Source organism: Vombatus ursinus, unplaced genomic scaffold (genome assembly GCF_900497805.2).
Source record: "Vombatus ursinus unplaced genomic scaffold, bare-nosed wombat genome assembly UNPS02014158.1, whole genome shotgun sequence".
Classification (NCBI taxonomy): Eukaryota; Metazoa; Chordata; class Mammalia; order Diprotodontia; family Vombatidae; genus Vombatus; species Vombatus ursinus.
In genome coordinates, this window is record NW_020953936.1 from 3,224,135 (window position 1) to 3,251,965 (window position 27,831).

Consider the following 27,831-nt stretch of genomic DNA (forward strand, 5'->3'; position numbering starts at 1 on the left):
AGTCAGCAAGAGTCATCTTCCTGAGTTCAAACCTGGCTTCAGACACTAACTGTGTGACCCTGGGCAAATCACTTAACCCTATTTGCCTCAGTTTCCTCATCTGTAAAATGATCTGGAGAAGGAAATCACAAACCATTCCAGTATCTTTGCCAAGAAAACCCCAAACAGGGTCACAAATAGTTGGACATGACTGAAAAACTGACTGCACTGAATATGTGTGATTATTGTTTTCCTCCAATGGAATATAATCTCTTTGAAGAAAGGGGTTGTTTTATTATAGTGCCTGGTACATAGCACCTACTTATAAAATGCTTTGCAAACCTCAAAAGTACTACATAAACATCAGATATTATTATTCATTTGAAAACTGTTAAAGTGGTGGAAACATGACCTAAGGAGCATTTTAGTTATTTTGGAACTAGCTGTCTGTGTGCATTTAGACCATCAACTATCAGGGCAAAGGTCAAAATCAACACAAATTAAGATAAATATGAGAAGACACTGTTTGCAATTATCTCAGCTCCAAGCTGAACTATTCAAGCTGGCTACTGACCCTGAAAAAATGAGAAAAGGATAAATGTAAAAATACATTGACTCTGATGATCACCATTTCTTACAGCATTTTAATTGATATAACATATTCACCACAACCAAAGCAACACAGAAATTGCTTCAGCTCACATATGCTATCTCCTTGTCAGGCACAGAGACATGGCAGCCAAGGACAACTACTAGTTTCTGGTATACTTATTTGCAAGGCATTACAATGGATAGCAGACCATCATTAGCAGCAATACCTAAGTGAAGAGAAAACGAGTCTGTAGAAGGTTTGGTGGATAGCCCAAATAAGCTAGATTATTTCCAGGTAAACTTTAAAAAAGGAAAAAAAAATCTAATAGAAAATAGAATGGATAAGCCAAGGTTTTGGTGGCATTCTTTTCTAATAATTGTCCCTCTTTTCTTGTAATTGTCAATGGAGCCATTGCATTTGGCATCTAACACACCCCAGTATTTTATATCTTACATGAGAAAGTAGAAATGGCACTAAAAACGATGATGTCATCTTCTGTTTGGACTAGACCAAGCATATCCAGAAGAAATCTTTGCTGGCTGAGTCAACACAATTTTGAAAGCACCAGGAGATCAATTTTCAAGAGATCTCAAATCGGGGTAGACACTGAACCATTAAAAAGAAGCCGGATGAAATTATTTAAAAAAAAAAAAGGTGATTGAAAACCCATCGCCTATTAGTGACACATATGTCTACTTTATGGTCTTTATAAAATTTTAAAAATATATTTATTAATCTTTTTTCTCTCTGCATCACAGTCCTTTTCCACACTGCTCTCCACTGAAAATTCTCTTGTGATGGAGAAAAACAATTAAGCAAAAATATTGGCCATAGAAACCTTTCTGACAATGTATGCAACTTTTACTCCTCACCTTTTAGCTATGAGGGAGAAGTTCTGTTTTATCACCTCTTCTTAAGTCCCTGAGAAGGCAGTCTACAAGTGATGCCTCCATTTCCTTTTTTTCTTCTCAATTTGTTACAATCGGGTTTCTTACCTCATCATTCAACTGAAACTGCTCTCTCAAAAGTTTCCAATGATCTCTTAACTGCCAAAGCTAATGGTGCTTTTCCTAATCCACATCCCTCTTGATCTCTCAGCAGCCTCTGACAAGGTCAATAATGCTCTTCTCTTGGACACTCTTCTCTCTAGGTTTCTGTTGACACGATTCTCTCCTGGTTCTTCTACTACCTGTATGCTCCTTCTCAGTCTCCTCTGATAGATCTTAACCTAGGTAACACATGCTAATGGTCAGTACTGTCAAAGCTCTGTTCTAGGTCCTCTTCTTTCCTCCTAATAAAATTTCACTTGATGATCTCATCAGTTTCCATGGATTCAACTATCATCTCTTTGCTGATGAATCTCAGATCTACTTATTCAGTTCTAATTTTTTTCCTAACCTCCAAACTCACATCTCCAATTACCTATTGGATATCTTGAACCAGAGGACCTGAAGACATCTTAAACATATCCAAAACGGAACTCTTTGTCTTTCCTCCCAAGTCCTTGCTGGTTTCTTTTCTATAACTGTCAAAGGTACCCCCAGGCACCTAGGCTCTCATTCTCTCTCAACCTTCCCATATCCAATTTGTTGCCAGCTTCTTGTCATATTTTTTAATATCTCATATATGACCCCTTATCGGCTTTGTTTTTTTTTAATCTTAAATCTATTTTTCCTAACATTTCAATTTATTTTTAGCATTTTTTTTTTATTTTTAAAGTTTGAGTTCCAAATTCTCTCCTCCCTCCCATGGCCATTGAGAAGGTAAGCAATATGATATCAATTATACATGTGAAATCCCCTTATCTTCTTTGACACTACTAGCATCGTGATGCAGACCCTCACACCTGGATTATTACAGCAGCCTTCTGGTTGGTCTTTCTGCCTCACGTGTCTCCCCACTGTGGTCCATTGTCCAAGCAGTTGTCAAAGTGATGTTCCTAAACACAGTTCTGACCATGTCATCTCTGTAGGCAATAACCTCAATTCACTTCCTGTTACTCCCAGGATCAAATATAAAATCATCTGGTATTCAATGTCCTTCATTACCTGCCCCCTCCTACCTTTCCAGTCTTCCTATACATTATTCCCTCTGCATCCCCCTCCCTCCACCATATACTGTGTGATCCAGTGACACTAGCTTCCTTGATGGTCCTTGAAGAACATACTCTTGCTCAGTGTATTTTCACTGTTTCTCCCTCATGCCTGGAATTCTCTAGTTCCTTATCTCCATCTTCTGGGTTCTCTAACTAACTTCAAGTCTCAGCTAAAATTCCACCTTCTGTAAGAATCCCTTAAAGCTAGTGCCTTCCCTCTGTTGACTATCTCTAGTTTATCCTTTATATGGCTGTTTGCATACTGTTGTTTGCATGGTGCCTCTCCAATTAGACTGTTGAACTCTTGGAGAGCAGGGACTGTCTTTTGTCTTTTTTTCATATCCCAAGTACTTAGCGCAGTCTCTAGCATACAGTAGGTATTTAATAGATATTTGCTGACTTGACCTCTCTGGGATCTTCTTTGGTTTTTCCACTATTAGTTCAAATTTCCTTTTAGTGATTTTGTTTTATCATTTACATTATTGTGGTCATAATATTTATTGTTTTCATGGCTCTGTTCATTTTGTTCTACATCATTTCATGTAAATTTTCCCATGTTCCCAAATTATAGATATCTGTCATTTCTTACTGCACATAAGTATTTCATTATATTAATGTGATGTCATTTTTTTTTAGCAATTGCTTAATGTTCATCCATTTTGTTGCCATGGATGAATTAATGAATAAAAAACCACATAATAAGCATTGTATATCAGGGACTGAGCAAGGCACTAAAAAAGTCAGAGAATTCCTGACTTTGAGAAGCTCATATTTTAAGAGGGTGAGACAATATTTTGGGGGGAATGGTGGCCAGGGAAGGGAGTTTTGGTTTGGGAAGTCACTAGGATTGTGAGTTGATCCATAGGATAGTCAATGGATGCCATCTTTCCAAAAATAATTGTATTCTGATTTGATACTGTGCCCAGAAAAAGAGTTTCAACACAGGGCAGTGATTTGCTCAGGGTCACACAGCTAATAAGTGTCTTAGGCTAGATTTGAACCCATGTCTTTATCCACTCTAACACCTAGTTGCCTTTAGTCTGAAGGTCACAAATATTGTAAGCATTGATGTTGGGATTTGAAATTGGGTAGAGCTGGTGATTTTCAGTCTACCACACTGAGCCCATTTCCTGTGCTATAAGATCTTTTTATAGCAATGAGCTCTGTAAGTTGAACAGCAAGACAGCAGATAAGTTGCTTTCTATAATTGTTTTCAACCTCAAAAAAAATTATACCAGAGATAGAGGAATTACAACAAAATCTACAGAATACAACGACAAGACTCTCTTTTCTTAGCCCAACTCATTCCCATCCATAAAAATCTTATGAATCATCACCAAAGAGATTTATCACTACAGGACTCACTTAGCTCTCATCTCCCTCTCCTCCTCCAGGCAGTGAGAATGAGCAAACTTGAAGGCAGGCTTGTGCCTGGGGGCCAGACCCAGGGTACAGACTCCCTTAGTTTCAGTGACTTCCTGAACACTTCCTACCATGCAACTGGGAGACTTTTTTTTTTCTGTCCAACCATGTGAAGGAAAGAAGGGTAGACCGTAAATAAGGCCAGCTGAAAACATGCTTGTATGAGTAGCTCTCTGATGGAAAGGGGACTGGAACATCATCTGGTCCTATCCTGTGCCACACCACGAGGAGGCAGAGGTCGTTTTGAGTCTAGCTTTGGGAGCTGGTCTACCCATTAGGGCAAGGAATGTGGCTGAAGAGTTAACTAATGGGAGAATATAAGAAAAAAAGGGTGGAATCCCAGAGAGGTCAAGAGAAAATGCCTCAGGAAAAGCCCATTGCCAGAGAGGATTCCAAAAACAGAAAGAAGAATGAGTAAAACTAAGAAATCCAAGTATATTTAAGAAATATTATGGTTATGAAGGACAGTAAACCCATAGTGCCTGGTGAAAGCCAGAATTCTGTGAACTCCATAGAGATCAATGGAACAAGAAAACTCCAGAATTATTCAAGAGAAATAAAATTCATAAAAGAAATTAGGAATGAATATAGAGGAATAATATATACATAAATGCTGAGGGTATCACATTAGAATATGAGCCCCTTTAGAGAAGGGACTTAGTGTTATTTTTTTGTTTTGTTTTGTTTTTTTTGGGGGGTAACCTATTTTTGTATCCCCAGCACCTACCGCAGTGTCTACCACATAACAGCACTTAATAAATGTTTACTGATTGATAAATATGTGAAAGGACAATGGACAGACTTTTATACACCATTTTCAATGGCAGACTGAGTTTTTATAGTCGCCCAATTGATGGAAAGGTGAAAATAATTTAAGATTCTGCTGTGTCAACTGTTTGTTGATTACCCCAAAAAAATATCAATAAATAAAATAGTACTCAGTAGAGCATAATGTAGCATATTAAAGGCTCTCCTCCAACAAGGTGACTTCCATGTATCTGTTTAGATCATACGAATTCCTTGAGAGGTGCACCCACAAACATAACATTGTTAAAGGATATTCTGATGATCAAAATTAAGTGAGGCATAAAACAGGATACATATGCTCATCAAAAATGTTTGCCACAATCACTGAGGCTATACTATACAGAGTCCAAAGGAAGAGAAATTCCCCTGTAGGATATTCTAGGTCCTCCTGCCTATGGATGGCATTATTCTGATTTCATCAAGCCCTCTGTTGTGAAATCCCAGCTCAAAAAGGTCAGCTCCACAATTCATTCAGGAAAAACCATATGCATAAAGATTACCTCCTGCTGGAAACTCTCACATATATTTGGATAGCAACCAATTGAATTATTTCATCATAACATCTATTTTGGATGAACACTGAAGATAGACAAAGAACGGTAGGAAGAGAGTGAGATTCAATTTGGGAAATGGCGAAGTGTTTTTTTTTAACAATTCCCAGATGCTCCTTGACACTTATTTAGGAACATCATACTTTGGGGGCACTACAATGATTGACAGCTTTATAGCATGTTTAGAAGAATACTAGTTTCTGTATCAGGGAGTATCCTGATCTGTAGGTAGTAGGGAGCCAGTGGAGATCACTGAGCAGGAATGTGACCTGATCAGAACTGTTTCTCTTTTGGAAAATTATCTTGGCAGCTAACTGGAGGATGAATTGGAATGAGGAGGGACAAGGCTGGGAGACCAGTTGGAAGGTTATTGCAGTAGTTCAGGCAAGAGGTGATGAAGGTCCAAACTAGGGTTGGGGCTATATGAGTTGAGAGATGGAGATGTATATGATGGGTGATTAATGTACCACCAGGGGAACTCAGATCCCCTAGGAGTTACATTAATGGGTGTGCAAGGTAAACTGCTAAAGAATTAGACAAGATGGCATTTGCTAGCAGGACATTTCAAATAATACCAGTCCCCTGAATGAGTTGGTACGATTTCCAAAATTATGCACCATTGTGAGGAACTAGCTTACATATTCTTCAGGCTATAAACAGTATTATGTAATGAAAAGAGTACTTGGATTTGCAATCAGCATATCTGGTTTTGAATCCTAGCTCTGGTGAACTGGTCTAACTATTCTGCATTTAATTTGCTTTCCAAACAAAAACTGCAGGCATATTTTAGGTTTAAAATGTAGAATGCTTCATTCTAAACAAGTCAGTTTTTAAGAGTTCCCCAAACTGTACAGGCTACCCACATATTCCCTCTGGGTGGGCTACATTCAGAAATGAAACAGCATTACTAGGATCTTATGCATATTCAATGCATATTCAGTTTCTTCATCTGTAAAATAATGGGAGTTGGACTGAATGGCCCCTTCTAGCTCTAAATCTCTGATCTTATGATTAGAAACCCTGCACAAGTTGGATAAAACCAACTCAGAACTGACAACCAAGAGACAGTAGAAAATTTAGGGATAACATGAGGTTCACTTTAAGGTACTTGGCCAGAGCGTCAGTCTGGGATGTGAGTAGCTTTTTGGAGAGTATCTTTTCAGTGACTTGCCCACAGCTATGGTGCACCCCTTCCTTTTTTCAGGGGGATCAATGGGCTCGCACAGAAAGCCAAGTTCCATGCCTCAGCTGCCCCTTCTAAGTGAATGGGAAGTGAATTTAAGAACCCACCTGGTAACGGGGTCTGTGGCTGTGACCATGCAATTTGTTCCTACAAAACCTTCAATGGGAGTTTCAAAATTGGATAGAAACAGATGCTCTCCTGTCTAAAATGCAGGATTCCTGCTGGTGAAAGGGTAGGTGGCGTGCAAGGCTGATTAAACTTACAATATCCTTCTGTTCCCATTGAGATCCGATATTGTTTCCCTCTGTAAGCTGTGTGGGTTGCTGGGCTGTGAAATCAGATCTTCAGGATCTGCCCTCTGCTGCTGGGACTCATCAAAAGCCAAATGTTCCTAATGTTTTCTGGCATTGGGGGAATTTTAGCCAATGGCTGCACACTCATGCTGTTGGATGGGGGAAACATGGTACTGGTCAAGACTCTTTCGAGAGTTTAAAATGTTTCTCACCTGCCTCCTCCTGAAAGCCTCAGCTAAAGAATGGTAGCAAAATTCCAAGAGAAAGAATGAGTCATGGTACCAAAAAGGCCTAGCACCATCTGACACTTTATAATATGTGTGACTTGGAAAAGTGTTGACACAGAATTCTACTTAGGTTGATTGCACTGGTTACATGGAATGCAGGTTCTAGTTTTCCAGGAGATGTTCGCACATACATAGAACTCAGATACCACAAATGTGGAATGGATGCTTCCACTGGAAAATGCAAGGCATTTCTTTTTATCAAACCTTTTATCTTTTTAACAAACCTCTCTTTCCATGATGTCAAAGAACTTTGAAAAGGGACAAAGCACTGTAGAAATTCAAAGAACAATAGCGACAATAATTCAGATTTATTCCCTTCTTTGCAACAAATCCCTCCTCTTTCCAATAGCCTGAAATTTCATGTATGAAAAGGCCTGGGACAATTTAACAAAATTTAAAGAGAACTATTACAAAGAAGAATGGAAAGATAGGCATTTCTTTATGCCCTACTAATTGGCTTTTTTTTTTTAAAGAAAGCAAGCCAGCAGCAATAACAAAAACCCCAAACCCCAAACAAAAGACCAAAACTAACATAACTCTGGCATGAGCTTTACTTTTCTTTATAGAAAAGTAACATTTCTAAGATGTCTGTGGTGCTTGGGTTTATAAGTAGTGTGGTTATAGCTATTGAGAAAGGCAATCACATTACATTAATTAGTCCTCATTAGCCTGTTAAGTTCTTCTACCACTTTCCTCTCCAAAGACTTTTGAGGGAACAAGAACTAATGAAAACCTTCCTCAACTGTCACTTTAACTCAACAAGCATTTATTAAGCAGCTACTATGTGCAGACAGAGACTGAGAGAAAAAATAAGAAAAAGAGAAAGAAAGAGATAGTGAGAGTCACACAGAGAGACACAGACAGTCAGACAGAGAGGGATGGAAGAAAGAGAGAAATGAGAGATAGAGATGGGAGAGAGACAGAGACAGAAGCAGAGACAAAGTCAGAGAGATGGACAAGAGACAGTGACAGGAGAAAAATAGGAGAGAAATAGAAAGACAAAGAGAGATAGAGAGACATGAAGACAGAGAAAGAGAGAGAGAGAGAGAGAGAGAGAGAGAGAGAGAGGAAGAAGATGGGAAAGAGCTAGTGAGAGACGGGAGAAAGAAATGAGAGACAGAAAGAAACATATGGGGGTGAGGAGGAGGGAGGGAAGAAGTGAAAGGGAGAGAGAGACAGAGACAGACAGAAAGACAAAGAGAGACAGGAATGGGAGACAGGAGAGAGAGAAGAGAGAGACAAGAGAGAGGAGGGGGAAGAAGGAGGGAGAGAGAAAGAGGCAGTCTGGGGTGTAGGATAGAGTCCAGCTGGCCTCCAAGTCAGAAAGACCTGGGTTGAAGCCCCCCCCATCTGATATGTACTACCTGCGTCACCCTGCACAAGGCCCTTGACTATCCCCAGTGCTTCAGGCAACTCTCTATGACTGTAAATCACAGAGAAGGCCCTATTCTGGCAGAACAAGTTCTTCATGGAAATCTCCCTATTACTCCCAGATGAAATCACAGGTCCAACACTACAGAGTTAGGCACTATGTTTGTTGCTAGATATATAAAGACAGAAACAAAACAACTTCTGCCCTCCAGGGCGGGGGGGGGGGGGAGAACAACATGTGCACAGAAAATTAAACACAAAATATGGACAAAGCGATTGTGAGGACATTGGAAACTGGCAGCGTGGGGGGATGGGATGGGCTTCCTGTAAGAAGTGATGAGGAGAGAGTATTCAGAAGGTCAGAGGATCGGGGCTCTGGATTTGGAAGGGACCTCAGAGGCCATTAGTCCAACCCCCTTATTTTACAGATAAGGAAACAAAGGTTGATAGGTTAAGCTCGCTCAAGGTCACCTGGGGAGTAGGGATTGAAGGTGGGATTTGACTCAAGAGCCGGTATATTTTCTGTTGTCCCCCAGGGCTGAGGAGCTCATGCAAAAGCATGGAGATGGTGAGAAGGAACACCAACCGGGTCAATGTGGCTGGACCACAGAATGTGACCCTGGGAAGGTATCCTGAAGCTGTACTGAGAAGGATTTTGGAAACCAAAAGAGGAGTTTGAATTTGATCCTACAGGAAAGAGGGAGTCATGGGAACTTCTAGATCAGAAGAGAGACATAGTCAGATCTTTGCATTAGGAATATTAGTTCTGAAGCTATATGGAAAAGGGATTGGTGATGAGAGAGATCAGCAGCAGCAGAACAATTAGGAAACTACTATAATAGTTCAGATGAGAGGAAATAAGGTTTTGAAATAGGATGGGGCTGTGTGACTGGAAAGGAGGGGAGGAATCTGAGATATATTGTGGAAACAGGACTGAAAGGCAGGGATAACTACAAAGGAGTTCCTGCACCCCAACTCCCTGGTAACCCGTAGCTGATAAGACTTTGCCGAGTGATACGTCTTTTGGGGTTCCAGCAGTAGCACCTTCTTGGAAATTGCATTGAGAGTCTAACAGGTGAATAATGCAAATGTCATTATCCCTGATGAGGAAAGGGATCTAGCTTAGTAAACTTAGTACATAGCCCCCCACCCCTTTATAGTACTTATTGGCAAACCTGTAACAATAGTTTATCATCTGACAGTTGCATAAAGAGATTACAAGAGAGAGCTGAGTAGATCATGGGATACCAAGGACCCTGCAGGAATTCAGGGCTGATTTTTAAGCTTTTGGATGCCTTCCAAACATTATCTGAATAGATATTCTTATTGCAGAATGTTATGATAGCTTTTTGTCCTCACAGTTCTGATCTAGGCATTAGTTAGACTCCCCTCAATTACAGTCCCTATTCATTGGATCGTTATCAAATATTTTTAAAACTCTGAAATATTCTCCTGGGAACTAGTTATCAAACTTGTGATGGATCCAGGTACAGAATTCTAAGGTCTGGATGCATAACTCTCATAGGTGGCCTCAAAACGATTCTATTTCAGCAGACTCTCAGGCCATTCATTTCTCAATATGGTATCAATCTCCATGACACCATGGGGCAGTTAGGTGGTGTAGTGGATAGAGTGCCGGGTCTGGAGTCAGGAAGACTGAGTTCAAATCTGCCCTCAGACACTTACTAGCTGTGTCACCCTGGGCAAGTCACTTCAGCCTGTTTGCCTCAGTTCCTCAATCTGTAAAAAGAGCTGGAGAAGGAAATAGCAAACCACTCCAGCATCTTTGCCAAGAAAACCCCAAATAGGGTCATGAAGAGTTGGACACAACCAAAATGACTGAACAACAACTCCATGACTGGATATTTTAAACAAGATCCTTTGCCTGACAATCTGCCATGCAGGCTCTACATGTAAGTCCAGGTAGCATAAATTAATCTAAAGTAAACATAATATATCACTTTATTTGTTACATCTGATCCTTCTTGAAGTCAAAACATGCTTTATGCCACTCAGGTTCCAGAGCATGTCAATGGCCGCAACTGATGGCAGAGATACAGCTCAGAAAGACTTTATTTTAGGACCCCTGAGCGGTAAGACCTTCCATACACCTAGAACCATTCCAAAAGTTTCTTAAAGGATTTAAAATCTGAATTAATTCAAGAAAAATAATTGAAAACGTTCACAGTCAATGTTGCTAAATTATGAGGAACAAAGCTTGGCCCAGAGGAAGAGAAATAAGGAGATATTTCTTCGTGCTCCTTTGCAGAGGCTGGGGTCCATGATATGGAGCATCGATAGTGTTTTTTTGGTGAGATGATTATTTTTTCTGAATTGTTTCTCTTCTTCCTCTTTTTATTAGTTAAAAAAAAAGTATTATAAAAAATGACTGTCAGGGGAAGAAAGAGGGCTAGTGGGGGAAATCTAGGTGAAATAAAAAGTTTTTTTTTAAAAGCTAAATTCCTAATTGCTCAACATAGAAATACACAAGAACTTATTTCTCTTTTGCACAAGAGATCTGTAATATCAGAGATAAAATTATTTTAGATATTATGACCCCTTTGACATGGTGATAGCCTGATGATTTCTATGGGAATAAGTACAAAATTTTACATATTGATTTATTCAGAAACTTAAGTCTCTTTCGTCTGAACCTTACAATCTTGCTTTTTCATTGTAACACATACTTAACTTTACACAAAAAACCTCACCAAATTAACAACCATTTATAACTACATTAAAGAAAATGTCTACATTCAAAACATCCACAAAAGCTTATTAGTTACTTCTTTGGCACCCATTCTGCTTGTGTTTGTTCATTCATCCATGTATTTGCAAATGCATTTTTCTTTTAATGAAGTCACAGTAAGTATACATACTTATGCTTTTTTCACTTTGTACTACCTTAAATGAGGCGTTCCAAAAGTCTTACCAATTATGTTTTCCTTATTTTCACTGTTTTAATGATGGTGCAGTATTCTATTACATTGCTATACCACAATGTATTTAGTTATTCACCATTTGTTAGGTAATGAAGCTGTCTATAGCACTCTGCAATTACAAATAATGTTATGTATGCATGTGTATGTGCATGTACATATGTATCTTTCTTTCTTACGTCTCTCTCTCTCTGTCATTCTTTTTCTTTAGGATGAGACCAAGGGAATAATCCTAATGAGATTTAATCAGAGTACAATTATTTTTCTGACTCTTGTATATTGCCAGATAATCTCTGAAAAAGATTCTATTAACTTGCAGTTCAGTACCTAGGACAGTGCCTTGCACTGAGTAGGTACTTAATCGAATCTAATTCTACCGGTGATGTATGCATTAGTGAGCCAATTTCTTTAAGAATTCACAAATATGAGTTTTGCCACTCAAGTATTTTTGCCAATTTGATGGTTGTAAAGTGGTACCTCAGAGTAGTTTAAATTAGCATTCACTAATTATAAATGAGAATAGGATTTTAAATGAAGTGGAGACAATTGGAATCCCACTTCTCTATCACTCTCTCCTTGCATGGAAGAGATTAGAGCAATACAACAAGAAGTAAAAGTTTTATTCTACATTTTATTTTGTTTTGTTTTGTTTATTTATTTATTTATTTTTGGTGAGGCAATCGGGGATAAGTGACTTGCCCAAGGTCACACAGCTAGTACGTGTTAAGTGGTTGGTCTGAGGCCGCATTTGAACTCAGGTCTTCCTGACTTCAGGGCCGGTGCTCTATCCACTGAGCCACCTAGCTGCCCCTAAACAATTTTTAACATTTTTTAAGTATAGTACAGGGCCCTTAACCTTTCTGTGTCATGGGCCCCTATGGCAGTCTAGTGAAACCTAGGGACCCCTTTTCTGAATAGCATTTTTGGGGGGCTAGGCAATGGGGTTAAGTGACTTGCCTGGTTCACACAGCTAGTGTTACGTGTCTGAGGCTGGATTTGAACTCAGGTCCTCCTGACTCCAGGGCTGGTGCTCTATCCACTGCGCCACCTAGCTGCCCCTATTCTACATTTTTTAAAAAAAAATCTCTTTCTCCATATAACCCTCTGAGAGAGAAAGACCCTCCTTTTCCCCTGGTGGGAGGTTTATCTATCACTCAACGTATTTTAAAGGGATTTTTGATACTATAAAACTGTAATGACAGAGTTTTAGAAAAAAACATTCTCCTAGGGAATACCTGATTGATAAGAAACTGGAAAGTGGCCAGGCCTGGAATCTGAGAAGGGAAAAGTTGAATGCTGATTGACAACTATTAATCATTCTCTCTGCTTTGCAAATGAATTGAGAGCTGGAGGCAACCAGTCCTAAGATAGGAAACAAGACTTGGTGGGACACCCAAAATGTTCAGGCTTTGAAAGAGGAAGAGACAGAAAGGCTGCTCCTGGTCACCAGGGCCACTCAGTCCCTTGGAGTTTAGTGTTCCTATCTATTAAATCTCGAGACTGGATTAAAATCAGAGGTTCCCAAATTTACCAGTGTACTGCTCCCTTTAAAAAAATTACTCAGTGCTATCCCCCGCTCCCAGAGTTAGGTCAGGCTAACCCTTATTTTTATTCTACCCCATCCCCATTATACCGGAGGCTACTACTGCCCTGCCCCCCTTACTGGATCATTCCAGGGCAACCCAGGGGGCGATATCACTCATTTTGGGAACTTATGGACTAGATGGACCCTATAGGCTCTAAGATGGAGTGATTCTATGATTCAAAAGGGCTGATAGTAATGTGGACCAAAAGGAAAGGTGACATCTGTCACTGGAGGCCACACTAGGCCAGGAACTACTTGAGAAAAGCTGTGATATTTCTTTCATCTTTCTTTGTATCCCCAGCACTTAGCAAAATGCCTGGCATATACAACAGAATAGAAAAATAGCTAACATTTAGATAGTGCTTACTATGTGCCAGGCACGGTGCTAAGTGGTTTATAATTATTGTCTCTTTTGATCCACCCTGGGAGGTAGGTGCTATTATTTCCCCCATTTTACAGTAGAGGAAACTGAGGCAAACAGAGGCGAAATGACTTGCCCGGGTTCATACAGCTAATAAGTGTTTGAGCCCAGAGTTGAACTCAGATCTTCCTGACTTCAGACCTGGCACTCTAACCACTGCACTACCTAGCTGCTAGAAATAGTAGGTGCTTAATAAATGCTTATTGACAGGTTGACTTACTACTGCTACAGAGTCTGGGCCTAGAAGCTACCTTAATACAAGTTTCACAGAAGGAAGAGCTGAGCTAAGCATCCAACTGGTAAACATGATTCAGGCAAACCAAAGTGATTGGAGAGAAATAATCAAATGGCAAGGGTTGGATTTTTAGGGGCCAACATACTTTTAGGAGAAAGGCTATGGAAATTTCTGTAAGATCAGTGCGGGGGAAGCTGGGGCTGACAGGGGGATGGGAACCTAGGAGGGACAAGGGTTGGACATTGCAGTGGATTCTGCCACTGCTTGGGTCATTTCCATCATATTTTTCCCTTTTCTTAGGGCATTGATTTACCTAACTCAAGGAGGTAGGAACAGTTTTGGCAATAAACATAAACATATGACATAAGACATAAACATCACTGGGTTTTCAAGGAAAAGGTGTGTAAACTTCCTTAATTCAATGGCTATGTGTTTTCATGGATGTGAGGTTACCCCCTAAAATGATGCCAACTGTTGCCAATAAAAAAAATGGGTTTTAGTGGAACGCTCACAAGAAGGAAATAGGTGGAAAACGCAGTTGCTTATTTCAGAGAGGCTACAGAGAACTTTGTGCATCATCTGTAGTAGTGAATATATGCACACACACACACACACACACACACACACACACACACACACACACACACACACACATACAGGATAGACTATTAAAAATGCAGGCATTAACTCCTATTCTTTTACCTGCTAAGGCTGGAATCGTGACTCTGTTCCACTCCCAGGGCTGATCATACTCATCTGCAGGCCTGTCGTCATCCTGGGGCAACTTGCTCTCTCGCAAACGCTGGCTGACCAAGCTTTCAGAATCTGAATCCACACCATTGCCTTCTGGCTCATAAGGTGTGTCATATAACTGGACTCCTTTATTCTGGGATTTCACGCTTTCTTGCCTCTGAAATTCTGCAGAGAAAAGAAACACGGTATTAATGTAATTTGATAGGAACCTGTTATGCAACCTTTACTTAACAAGCATCTATTAAGCATCTGTTCACACTCCATGCACTATACTTGGTACCTGGGATTAAAAAGAAGAAAGATACAAGACCGAGTCTGGGCTTCATTTAAAGTTCTGGCCACTTCCTAGGTTTTCTAGCCTTTTACGGCGTTGCTCCTCTCTCACACATTCTACACTCCAGTCATACAAGCCTGGTGCTCACAATGAACAGTACAATGTTCCCTCTCTCTTATGCCTTTGCATAGGTTGTCTCCCATGCCTGGAAGGCTCAGCTCACTTCCACATGACTCTCAGAATCCCTGGCTTCCTTTAGGACTCTGCTCAAGGCCACCTCTTTGCAGAGGCCTTTCCCCGTCATCACAAGTGACGGTGCCATCCCCTTTAAGATTACCTTCCATCTACTATGTACAGATGTACATATTGATTTCTATACATTTATGTGTGTAGGTTATTTGGTTTTTTTTCTTGTATGTAGGTTATTTGTGTAATGATTTATATATGTTGTTTCCTCCATTAAAATGTAAGTTTCTTGAGAGCAGGGATTGTTTTTTCTTTCCCTTTGTATTTCCAGTCTCTGGCACAGTGCCTGGAACAGAATAAAACATTTAATAAGGTTTTGATTGATAATTGATTGCTCTAGAGGTACTTAACAATATACAGATGGAGAAACAACTATATAAATGACTAATATACAAGAGGAAGGGAAATTAGTGCAAATGAATGGTCTAGGCAAGTTATTAGGGGAACTCTGATCCCCTATAACATCAAAGCTGAACAGGTTTTGCTACCTTCATTGTCAGTTAACTAGCACTTATTAAATATCTATCACAAGCACAGCACAGCCAGGCAGCAGAGTGGATAAAGCCTGGAGTCAGGAAGGCTCATCTACCTGAGTTCAAATCTGGCCTCAGACACTTACTAGCTGTGTGACCTTAGGCAAGTCACTTGTTTGTGTCAATTCCTTATCTGTAAAATGAGGAGAGGAGAAAGAAATGGCAAACCACTCCAGTATCTTTGCCAAGAAAACCCTAAATGGGGTCACGAAAAGTCAGACATGACTGAAAACAACTGAACAATAACTATGTGCAAGGCAAAGTGCTAAGTGCTGGGGACACAAAGAAAGGTGGGGAAAAACTAACAAACAAATAAACAGTTCCTGCCCCCAAGGAGTTCACAGTCTAACAGGGGAGACTAATCAATAAACATTTATTAAGTGTGTAACTATGTGCCAGGTACTATGCTAAATACTGGGGACACAAAAAGAGACAAAAGATAGTCCTTACCCTCAAGGAGCTTACAGTCTAAGTAGGGAGCCAACACTCAAACAAATATATACAAAGCAAGCTATATAGGATAAACAGGAAATAATCAACAGAGGGAAAGACATGATGCAAACAGCTATGTGCAAGAAAGGATAAACTAGGGGAAGTCTCATAGAGAAGGCATTAAAGATTAACTAAGGAGGCTTAGGAAAAGTTTCTTGAAGAAGGTAGGATATTAGATGAGACTTGAAAGTACCACAGGTCACCTAAGCTCATGTTAGTCTGTCTAGAGGAGCATTACCAGGTGATCAGATCTCAATTCTAGTATATACTAGCCGTATGACCTTGTGGAAATCATTTAACTTCCATGGAGCTCATATCTCTCATCTTTAAAATTTGTGGCTTGATCTATCACACTCTGATTTCTGATATTTGTGTTTAGAAATATATTTTTCAAGAAATTTGTCACCTCTATGATCCTACGATTCTGCACTGAAAATAACAGCAAAAACCTCTTTTATCCCAAATGGCTGGAGAATGGGGTATTATGGTTAACTGAATGTTCTGGTAACCAAACAATTATTGTTTGTCCTTCATCTTGAAGAAGACTGATGACATTTGTTCATGAACTGGATTTAAATGAGGCAGAGTTGTACAGTCTTTTTAGCCTCACTCTTCATTCCGGTGTCATCAAAGCCTGGCGGCAGGACAAAAGTCAAGATGACAGGTGACGGCCTGGGATGTAGTGGATGATCTTGGGGTCTTTGATGCCTGACCAAACTCTGAGCATTCCGCAGTGCCTAACTCAGCTGCCTTCATAGCCACTGGAACAAAGTGTGCCCATTCTTCCAACATGGGGAAGTCTTTACATGCTCCAACTAACTCACCAACAGATCTGAGGTCTATTGGTTACTCTCAACCTGCTTTAGCTTGTCCCATCTGCCAAGACAGTTTTACCCAGGAATGGCCATTGGGCATGCTACAGCTGCTTGGAGCCACAGGGGAGAGTTGGGTGACCAGTTGGACACCAAAAGTGGATAAATACCCCTGAAAAGGGCTTGGCAAGGCATCACACCAGAGGTGCTAGTCCTCCCTGAACACCCCATAAACCCTTACCAAACAATGATATGTACACATTATTGAGAGGAGGTGTGAGGTGTTGAATGTACAGCTGTTCTTGCTGACAAGAAGAATGAGTTCAAATACAATTGGCTGGTGAACATAGGTAAGTCACTTCTAACCTCTCAAGGTTGTTGTTCAGTTATTTTTCGGTTGTGTCCGATTCTTTGTGACCCCATTTGGGGTTTTCTTGGCAAAGATGCTGGAGTGGTTTGCCATTTCCTTCTCTGGTTCATTTTACAGATGAGGAAACTGAGGCAAACAGGGTTAAATGACTTGTCCAGGGTCATACAGCTAGGTCCCATTTGAAGTCAGGTCTTCCTGATTCCAGGCCCCATGCACTACCCACTATACTACCTAACTGCCCAACCTCTCAGTATCCCCGGCAGAAATTCTTTAAGCCTTTTTACTTTGCAGAGCTGGTGAGGACCTGCACTGGTAAAGGGAGATCTTACCAGGAGCTCTCTACTTTGATGAGATCAGAGGTTCAGGTTAAAAAAAAAAAAGTCCACAGTATTACTGGTTTTCAAAAAACTAAAGGACAGTAAAATACATATGCTATAGATGCAACATCTACTAAGACTGGAAAATCCTTGCTACTTTTTTTTCAAATGAAGAGAGGGAGAGAGAGAGAGAGAGAGAGAGAGAGAGAGAGAGAGAGAGAGAGAGAAAGAGAGAGAGAGAGAGAATCCTAGAGACTTAATTGGATTGGGAGGGAGAACTAAGGCTCAGACTGCCCAGGCACAAGACGACGGCTATAGGTTAAAACATGGTTCAACCTTGGCAGTTCAACTTGGCAAATTCAAAGGTGGGAGAATTTCACTGAATCAGTCAATGCTGTTTCTTTCCTGAATATCTTTTCCATGCTATTGTTAAGCAAGCTTCTTTTGTGAAATGTTACACAGTTCCAACCCTGAGCCTAAACAATTACATAGGTTTTGAGTTGAGCCTGGCTCAGAACATCATAAAATAGTAAAATTATACAGAATATAATTATCCTTTAGTAATTCATTGACTTTATAGGACCTCTGTAGCATCATTAAAATGACCAATTGTCTTTGCATATTACCATAAAAAAATTAATCCTATCGTTTAGATTGTGGATGAAATGTCATTTATTATAAATGTTTAGGAATGAAAAAGTTAGTTTGGTCTTTTAAAAACTGCCTTTTCACTACTCCCAGAGATCATAGTAATAGTCCATAAAAAGAACTGAATTTGCAAGCATATAAATTTACAAGCATTTATCAAGCACCAGTATTTATGAAGCGCTTATGTATTGTAAATATCTAAGCTGGTTACTGGAGAAAGACATGAATACAAAAAGCATGTGGCCCCTCTCCTCAAGGTGCCTGCAGTTTATTAGGGAAGGTAAGACACAAAAAATTAGAATACAGCCTTTGTGCACTTATCATATTTTCTTCATTTTCTATGTTCTTACCCTAAAATCTAACTCAAATGCTACATCTTCCAGGAAGCTTCTGCTCATTCCTTCCAGTCTGTAATAACTTCTCCCCTCAGACCTCATGTAGCACTTTGTCTTATAATTTTCAAATGCATTTATTATATAATATTGTGCATTTGAGCTATCAGCATTGGTGTCTTACCCTCATACCATAACAATAAATATCTTGAGAGTAGACAGTGTCTCACCCAAATTTTTCTATCTGCTCCAGGGCCTATCAAAATGATAGGCCACTGGAGTCAGAAAAGGAAAAAACAACGCTCCCCCCCCAAAAAGGCTCAAAATTTCACCTAAGAAACAATTTTGAAACAATGTCTTGTCTAAAACTTCAACTAGAAACTGTCTACTGTGCTGATACTAATACATAGGAAACTACCCTAAAAGGAGGAAGAATCAGTTATTGAGTTAAGCAAAACTTAATTTGTTCATATTAATAGTAAATAGGCCTGTCTGACTTAGTAAAACCATGAGTACTAGAATATTCAAAAACACAAGCAATTTTGTGATTTTTCAAGTACACATTTAAGAGATTGCTAAGAAAAAGTTCCCAAACAAAGGTTCATCGAGGTTTATACCCACAGCTAACAGATCTGGCTGAGTCACATGAGGATGTGAGGATGGCATTTCCATCCTCTGACTACAGTGGCATGTTGATAGAATTTGGGGGTGGGTGGCAGCTGCCATAAAAAGGCTCAGTGAATACTAGTTTTTCGTTTCTTGTGACACCTTTAGTTATGGGGAGACTACTTGAGTCAGAAAAACAGCAATTTCCTTGCTGCTCTCTGTATTTTGCTTCCTCATTGAGAATTAATCCCCCAGCCTGAATCTCAGTATCTACATCTGTTTTTTTCCCCTCCCACTTACACTAACCCTTTGGATTAAGATGCTATGCAGACAGCCTTGTATACCAAACTAACCTGGTTTGGCTTGCTTAGCTCCTGATTTGAACTACATTCCCAGCCCTAACTCATCTCAAACAGAGGTGAAGAACCCTTTCCCCACCCAGCTATTTACTTAATTCACTAGCACTAATCTAACCCCTTCTGAGAAGGGTTTTATTATACACATGCAAGTTAAGATGAATAGTTGTCTTTTAGACAATTATATGATTCCCTGTTAATACCGATGGAGCTTGTCTGTGGTAGGTACACTGACTCTTTGTTGTCCAAAAGAATACATGAACTTGGGTTGTTCAGTCTAGGCTGATGAATGTATCACCTGCCGAATGTTACTCTCTCCTTCTGTTGAATTTCAAGGCTTTTGTTTCTCAACTAATTTGATTAAAAAAAAAAGATTTGATCAGGAACTCTGGTAAAGTTTACCATACCTCTGTAGCAGTTATCTTTGCAAAAAGATATTCCATTACATGGTGGATACTATGTCTGGTATATCAAAGGTGTTCAAGAAATGTTTGATGAATGAATGGGTGCTAACGCAAAACATGTTAAGAATTCCTGCTTTAGGGCTCAGCTAGGTGATGTAGTGGATAGAGCTTTGGTCTTGGAGTCAGGAGGACCTGAGTTCAAATCCGACGCCAGCCACTTACTGGCTGTGTGACCCTGGGCAAGTCACTTAACCCCAACTGCCTCACCAAAAAAAAATCCTGCTTTAAAGACTGGTGTTCTGTAATTCACCATGAGTAATGTGATATGGATCTCACCTCTCAGTTTGATATGTGGTCAAACACTAAGACAGGACACAGGGAAAATCCTGAATATTGAATAACAGGGTATTATATATTAAATAATAGTTTTTCTTTTTCTTATTCTTTAAATAATAGTTTTTCTTTTCTTTTAACTGCTGTCTGGTTACAAAACTCTGGTTAAAGTGAAGCTTGATAACTTTTACTTGTTAAATTCTATTAATTCTGATAGTCTGACTATATCTTATACACTGTAAGTCACATATTTGTCTGAAACATTATACATGTTTCAATCCAAAGAGGACAGCTGCAAAAATGCACTGATAGCAGCTATGAAAATGTTCACTGTATCTTCTTAATGGGACTTGTGAGCATGATGCAAATCTATCTCTCATACCTTGCTACCGAAGGTGCGGGTGTCCTCCTTATGAATTTTCCTGCTAGAATGCTGGTGTGGTGAAATGCAAAATCAAATAATAAAAAGAGTAAACTTGATGATGAGGAAATCATCTTAGTGCTAAATATTTAAATGTGACCCAAAGGACAGAACATTCAGACTAAGAGTTCTCCTACTAAATTCTTAAAAGCCCGCTAAGATGCATTTGCATTGTAGCTTTCCAAACTTGCGTCTAAAAATGGACAGAGTGAGAGGTGCCACAAGAAAAAAATAAAAGATGAAAAGAATTTCCCAGCGACTACATGATATAGTGGAAATGCACTACAACACCTCAGCTCAGAGGCTGCTGTCCAACTGTGTGGTTAAGACAGGAGAACCATTCACAAACCAACACTGTGGACAGATTATAAAAAAGATATTACATGGCAATTCAGAGTCTAACTATTAAGAGAGAAGGTTCTAGTCTCAGTTCTGCTAATAATACAGCTTTGAGACTCAGTTTTCTCATCTACAAAATGAGGGGGTGGGAGTAGCGGGCTCTTAACCTGGAGTTGGTGCATAGACTTCTTTTTCTTTTTTTTCTTTTCTTTTTTCATGAGGCAATTGGGGTTAAGTGACTTGCCCAGGGTCACCCGGCTAGTAAGTGTCAAGTGTCTGGTCTGATTTGAACTCTGGGCCTCTTCATTCCAGGGCCAGTGCTCTATTCACTGCACCACCTAGCTGCCCTTATAGATTTATTTTTAAAGAAATGTTTTGATGACTATATTTTAATATAATTGGTTTCCTTTGGAATCTTACATAATTTGTTTTATAAACTTAAAAACTTTATCCTGAGAAAGGGTCCACAGGCTTGGGTCTATAGGGTCTATAGGTCTGGCTTCAACAGACTGTCAAAGGGGTCTGTCACACAAAAAAGGTCAAGAACCCATGGTCTAGACCAGGGGTGGGGAACCTGTGGCCTCAGGGCCACATGTGGCCCTCTAAGTCCTCAAGTGTGGCCCTTTGACTGAATCCAAACATCACAGAACAAATCTCCCTGATAAAAGGATTTGTTCTGTAAAACTTGGACTCAGTCAAAAGGCTGCACCCAAGGACCCAGATGGCCACATGTGACCTTGAGGCTGCAGGTTCCCCAACCTTGATCTAGATGGTCTCTTTGAGCCCTAACATTTGTTGGCTCTTCTATGCTTATAGGCACACCAGGAAAGCACTATCAGAACTGGCATTCCACCAGAAAAGAGCAGCATCGTTACATGGAATGGCACTGCTAAAGGAAAGCTATTCATTAAAATGGCATTCTATTTGTACTACAGGAAAAGTTCAAATTTTCGTTAAGATATGAAAACTCAAAGCAGTGCTATTTTTAAACAAATTTGTCTTATGCTATCTAAAATAGTTTAAACACTGATCTTTCCTTGTTAATATTTCTACTCATTAAGTAGGACTTTAGAGAAGCATGGTATAGTAGCAAGAAAGGAAGGAAATAAACTTTTATTCAGTGCCTTCTACATGCCAGGTGCTGTGCTAAATGCTTTACAAACACTATCTCAATTAATCTCTCCCCATTTTATAATTGAAGAAACTGAGGCAGACAGAGGAATGTGACTCACCCAGAGTCACACAACTAATAAGCGTCAGAGGCAAGATTGGAACTCAGGTATCCCTGACTCCAGGCATAGTACTCTATCCACTGGGCTACCTAGCTGCCTCTACAATGATCCTTATCTTTGAATTTACAAGCTGTGTGAACATGGGAAAGTCCTTAACCTCCCTGAACCTCAGTTTTCTCATCTGTTAAAAAAAAGCTATTTCCCATACAGATCTGTGAGTATCAAAAGAGATAAGGCATGTAAATGAGTATGTAAAGTGCTTTGTAAAATTTAAGGCTCTTTATAAATTTCAGTTACTATCACTAATTGTTATTATTTGGTTTCCAAGGCAACACTCCATTTTATATATACAATAAGGGGGCGATCATTTCATGCCAGATAGTCAAATGTAACCTCTCTTCTTGGCTAACAATCTGTGTGGGCTTTCTTTATTACAGATAGCAACACCCAACAGTCCAGGAATCTATCTCATACAGTAGTCAGTGGTCATATGTTTTAAACCATGTTATTTTTACAGCCTATCTATAAATTCATAGAAAATGACCTTTAATACTGAGGTGGCAGGTGGCTATTTCATGCCTCTTAGTCAGAGTACATGAGCATTAAATTGACAGGGTGGATTTCTTTCTTTCTTTTTTTTTTTTCAGCCATCTCAGGAGAAGAAAGATTGTCACAGTGAAACTAGACATAAAGACCAGAAATGTAAAAGGTGTCTTTAGTTTGCTTGAATTTTGATTTTAACTTCAATCTTTGTCCCCATAAAAAGAATCTTAAAAAAAAAATCTGCATTCCATTCAGGCAGGCAGGCATGGCCAATGCACCAGGAGTGTTTTCTCTATATTGTGTGCTGAGGAAATCACAAAAGCACCTGGCCTTGATAGCTAGGTTTTTATTTTTGGTGAGTCAACAGCATTTTCTACAGGGGTTTATAAGCATGGTCACTGAAAGACCCTAGCATTTCCAAATAGAGGGGTACCTCAATTATTCAGCACGGTTGGGAAGTAACAGCTACTTAAGGACAGGCCTTTTTTTTTTTTTTAAAGGTTGAAAGAGATTTTAGGGATTATCTTGCTTAACCCCTCATTTTACAGGAGGAAACTGAGGCCTAGATAATCAGCTAAGTCAGTTATTTTGTACCCACAGAGCCTGTAGTACAGGGTTATAATTTAGTGGATTCAGGATATATTTAATCCATGTATTTCTTCCAGCCCTGAAGACTGTAATTCCTCCACACTACTTCATCTGGTTCACACAGGAAGTATTCTTACATATGTTTATTTAATTGTCTCAGTCCCGTGGATTCTGGCACTCCCGGAGAAACTCAGGCTCTCGATCCAGCCTTGCCTCCACCATGTACTTTGTGTCTATTGTATATGTATACACTTGTTTGCTTGTTTTCTTCCCCATTAGAATGCAAGCTCCTTGAGGATAGGGACCCAGTTTTTGTGGTTCTTTTTATTCCTAACACTTAGCACAGTGTCTAGAACATAGCAAACCCTTGAAAATACTTGTTAATTGATTGATTGTTAATTGTGCTCGTTTGGATTTCCTGATAGACCCCACCCTTCTTTCCCCAAGAGAATATTTCTCACCCCCACTTCACCCCTGCAGCTGCCCCTAATAACCAGCTGTGACCATCTCTGGCTGACTCCCAAAACAGGCTACCTTTCAGCTGACAATGGGAGAGCTCCTCATACTTTCAGCCCACCAGCAGAGGACATTAGAGACTGAAGACTTGAAGAGATAATTGGCCCAAATTACTAGGGAATTGCATGGGCTACAAGGAGCATGTGTTAACTGTACAGGATAAAAATGCTTGGTTCAAGGGGGAGGCTGGAGTCAGATGCCCTGCAGCAACTGGGATTGGGTGCAGTTTTTCTAAGAATGGTTTAAAATTTGATAAAACTTTATTTACAAATGTAAAAATAATTCTTAGCTTGCAGGCTTTATAAAAATGGCCCTAGTGCCTCTACACAGCATCCTGACCACACTTGAAATCCCCTGGGTTTTTTTTACTAAGCTCCACCCCTTGGGCTTTCTCCAAGGAAAAGGCCAAGGAAGCCTTTGTGATGTTTCACCTGGGACGGTAGCTTCCAAGCAGGGCCACAGAAAATAATCCCCTGCCTTACACGCTCAAGGAAATCTGTGCTTATAGCAGAGGGTGCTAACCAGCAGATTTTCCGGCTACATTAGGGTCATGAGATGCACCAGCTCCTTGGTTACCCTCAGTAAGGATTTGAAATTGCCTATCTCGACCTCAGTAGAACAATTTTCAGAGAGCTTGGCCCCATCCATCCATGCATGAATTACCCTCAGAAGAGCTGGCTACTAGCCTGCCCAAGCTTATTCAACAACATTTGTATCCTGTCTTTAGTTGTGTCTTAAGTTGTGGTGGAAACTTTACCACTCTTCCAGCCCAGTCACTTGGAACACGTGTGTGTGTGTGTGTGTGTGTGTGTGTGTGTGTGTGTGTGTGTCTGGCCCATGCCGACCACTTTGGATATCCTGTTAAAATAGCCACGAGCATTACAATCATTTTAGTTACACAGGCACAGTTACACAGTTACATTTGCACATTTGTACAGTCTGAGTAAATTTTTCTGACAGGTCCCTGGCTTCCTTTAAGACTCTACCCAACCTATATCAGATTGCACACCATTTTGGGGGAGGGAGGAGGAGGAAAATTTAAAACTCAAAAGCTTATGGAAGTGATTATTGAAAACTGAAGATAAATTAATAAAAAAAGAGAAAAGAAAAGACTCTACTCAAGTCACTTCTCTTCAGGAAAACTTTCCTGGTCCCCACAGGTTGCTCTAGTACTTTCTTCTCTAAAGCTACCTTCTATCTACTCTGAATTTATCTCATATGTTCTTATTTATACTGTTTCCCCACTTAAACTATAACCACCTTGGTTTTCATGCCTCTTCTTTGTACCCCCAGTGTTTAGCCCAGTGCCTGGCACATAGTTGGTGCTTAATAAATGCTTGTTGACCATCGATTGTTTGAGGCCGGAGCTCCACCAATAGCCTACCGGCCATGACACATAAGGGGCCTAGTGAGAGTTCCTATCCCCATTCTTTATGTGTCACCCCACCTATGTCTGATCCTTGAGACTGAATCGCCAGAGCTCTGGGTATTGCTGGCCGAAGCCATGATGAACTCAGGGACTTGGGCGAACTTTATGGCCTTCATCATTCTGACCCAACAAGAAGGAATAACCACTCCAGAGATTCAGTGCCACTACAGAGGCAGTAGAAGTAATCAGTAGGGGGTCTAGACCAATGACTCAGCAGACCAAATCCCCTGCAGGTCCAGATAAAGAGATATGGTGTTTCACCTCGTACCATTTGGACAATGGACCACCACGGAATTTTGTTATGATTTGGTTCACATTGTCTATGCACAACACAGGGTACCCTTCCATATAAAGTATGGCTTCTATTATTTGTACTTGCCTGTACTTCTAGCTCCAGAATTTCCCCCCTATTCCTTGCCTGTTCTGACGCCACCCTTAGAAACCTCAAGCTGGGGCACTCCTCTCCCTGGGACCAGCACTTTGGGAAGGACTCCAAGCATGTTTTACCTCACTCATGCCCCAGTACTCTTCTTCCCCTGCTGCACAGTCCCTTTCTCTTCTTTCTTTCCTTTCCAGTTCCCCTTTACCTGTTGTCTTATCCCATGTAAGATCTTTATGAGTAGGAACTATTTTGCTTTCTTGTGTTTGGATCTCCAATGCTTAGAACAGTGACTGAAACATAGTAAATGCTTCTCCCTATACACCAACCAACCTCACTATGATTTCCTCATTCAACAATTAGCTGGAGGCAACCCAGTCTGGGGGAACAGCTCAAGCGGTATACACAACAGGTATACAACAGAGGTGTTGTAAGCTACCCACAATACTCCCCCCAGTGAGGGCCTGACCAGGTTAAAATGCAATTGCAAAATGTTTAACAAAATAAAAACGTAATACAGCATAGATAATGTTAATTTATGTTTTTATTTAGTCAACATAAAGCCTATACTGCCTTTCTATTTGAGTTTGTCACCAAGGTATAGGACGGGGATGGGGTTGGGGAAGGGGATTATCATCACACAGCTCTGAGAGCCCTGGAGGATAGGAATCATATCTGGTTGTCACCTTCTATCTTTTTACATGCACTAGGATACCTTCTTCCCAGAAGCCTGCAGAAATTGGTTTCAGACCCCTTCTCTGTAAGTATCCTGACTCACTGGGTGGGATTGCCCTGCTCATTCCCAAATCTATACCCTATAATAAATACGCTGGTATTTATTATAATCAGACACTTTTATTCTAAACTAAGGCCTTGTCCACCATCACTAGTAGTGGAATGGTCAAGAAAAATTCATTGTTCAGGATGAACTTGAAGGCAAGTGCTATTTTTGCTTTTTTAAACCCAGAATCTAGTATAGTGTACTTTGCACACAGTAGAAACTTTAGTGTTTGATTAATTGAATTCAATTGAGCATATCTAATTTAGGAAGTGACAGAATCGTCTCCAAGAACCTTGTGGACTGGAAGAAACGAGGGCCCCCGAAGACGTCATGGATGGGGTGTAGCTCCCGCCTCCCCCCTCCATTTTAAAGATGAAGAAGTTGGGGTCCAGATAAGTTAAATGACCTGCTTAAAGTCAACGGAAGGAAGATCCTTTGCCTCCACAGCCAGCGCTAGCTCCATCGTAATCACACTGCTTGCCACAGTAGGTGATGATCTGCCCATGTTCACATAGGGAGTAAGTAAAGGTGGGAGGCAAAGGGAAAGGGATGAATGTAGAGACATGGAAGGCACCTGAGATAGAATCAACTCCAGGTTCCAATATCAACTTCTCCTCTTAACTCCCAGCAGAGGACTTTAAATAAATGAATGAATGGATGAAAAAAGCATTTAAGCGCTTATTATGTGTGAAGCACTGTGCTTAAAAGGCTGGGGACAGATACAAAAAGATGGTAAAAAAAGATAGTGTCTGCCTCAGGAAAGATCAAGGCCAAGAGTGAATGCCTTCATTTACCTGATCTTTTTCCTTTAAGAAAGATTTACTGTACAAAGGAAACAACATATAGACACACATCAATGGCAATTCAGCAACTCATTCTATATCACCCCTTTTCTGATGTTTATGATTGTACAGGGCATGGGTGAATGAGCACCCTGGAACTACACTAAAGTTCTACATGGATTTCTAAATATCTATAAAAATGAAAAAGGTACTTTAGTGTTCTCTTCAATCTGGGCATACTGCTATTGACAACAAGTACTTCAGGCCCTTTTGGTGTGGGCGAAGTCACTCTCCTTCCCGTTCTCAATAGCAATGGCACCCTATGAAATCTAGGTTGGGCATTTAAAGACCTACACTCACTCTCTCTCTGTCTCTCCTTCCCTCCTTTTCTCTCTCCCTCTCTCTCCCTCCTTTTCTTTCTCTCTCCCTCTCCCTCCCTCTCTCTGTCTCTCTCTCTCCCTCTCCTCACTCTCTCTGTCTCTCTCTCTCCCTCTCCTCTCTCTCTCTGTCTCTCTCTCTCCCTCTCCCTCCCTCTCCATGGCCTTACACATTAATTCCCACTCCCTCCAACATACTAAAGGTTTG

The 27,831-nt window shown here is 40.2% G+C and overlaps 1 protein-coding gene across 1 annotated transcript in view; it reads right to left on the bottom strand.

The window, feature by feature from the left end:
- Positions 1-27,831, bottom strand: part of SHB (SH2 domain containing adaptor protein B) — a 348,548-nt gene that overhangs the window by 129,481 nt on the left and 191,236 nt on the right. The window contains exon 3 of the mRNA XM_027858991.1: positions 14,463-14,678. Within this exon, the coding sequence (XP_027714792.1) occupies positions 14,463-14,678 (216 nt within the window). The remainder of the gene's footprint in view (positions 1-14,462; positions 14,679-27,831) is intronic.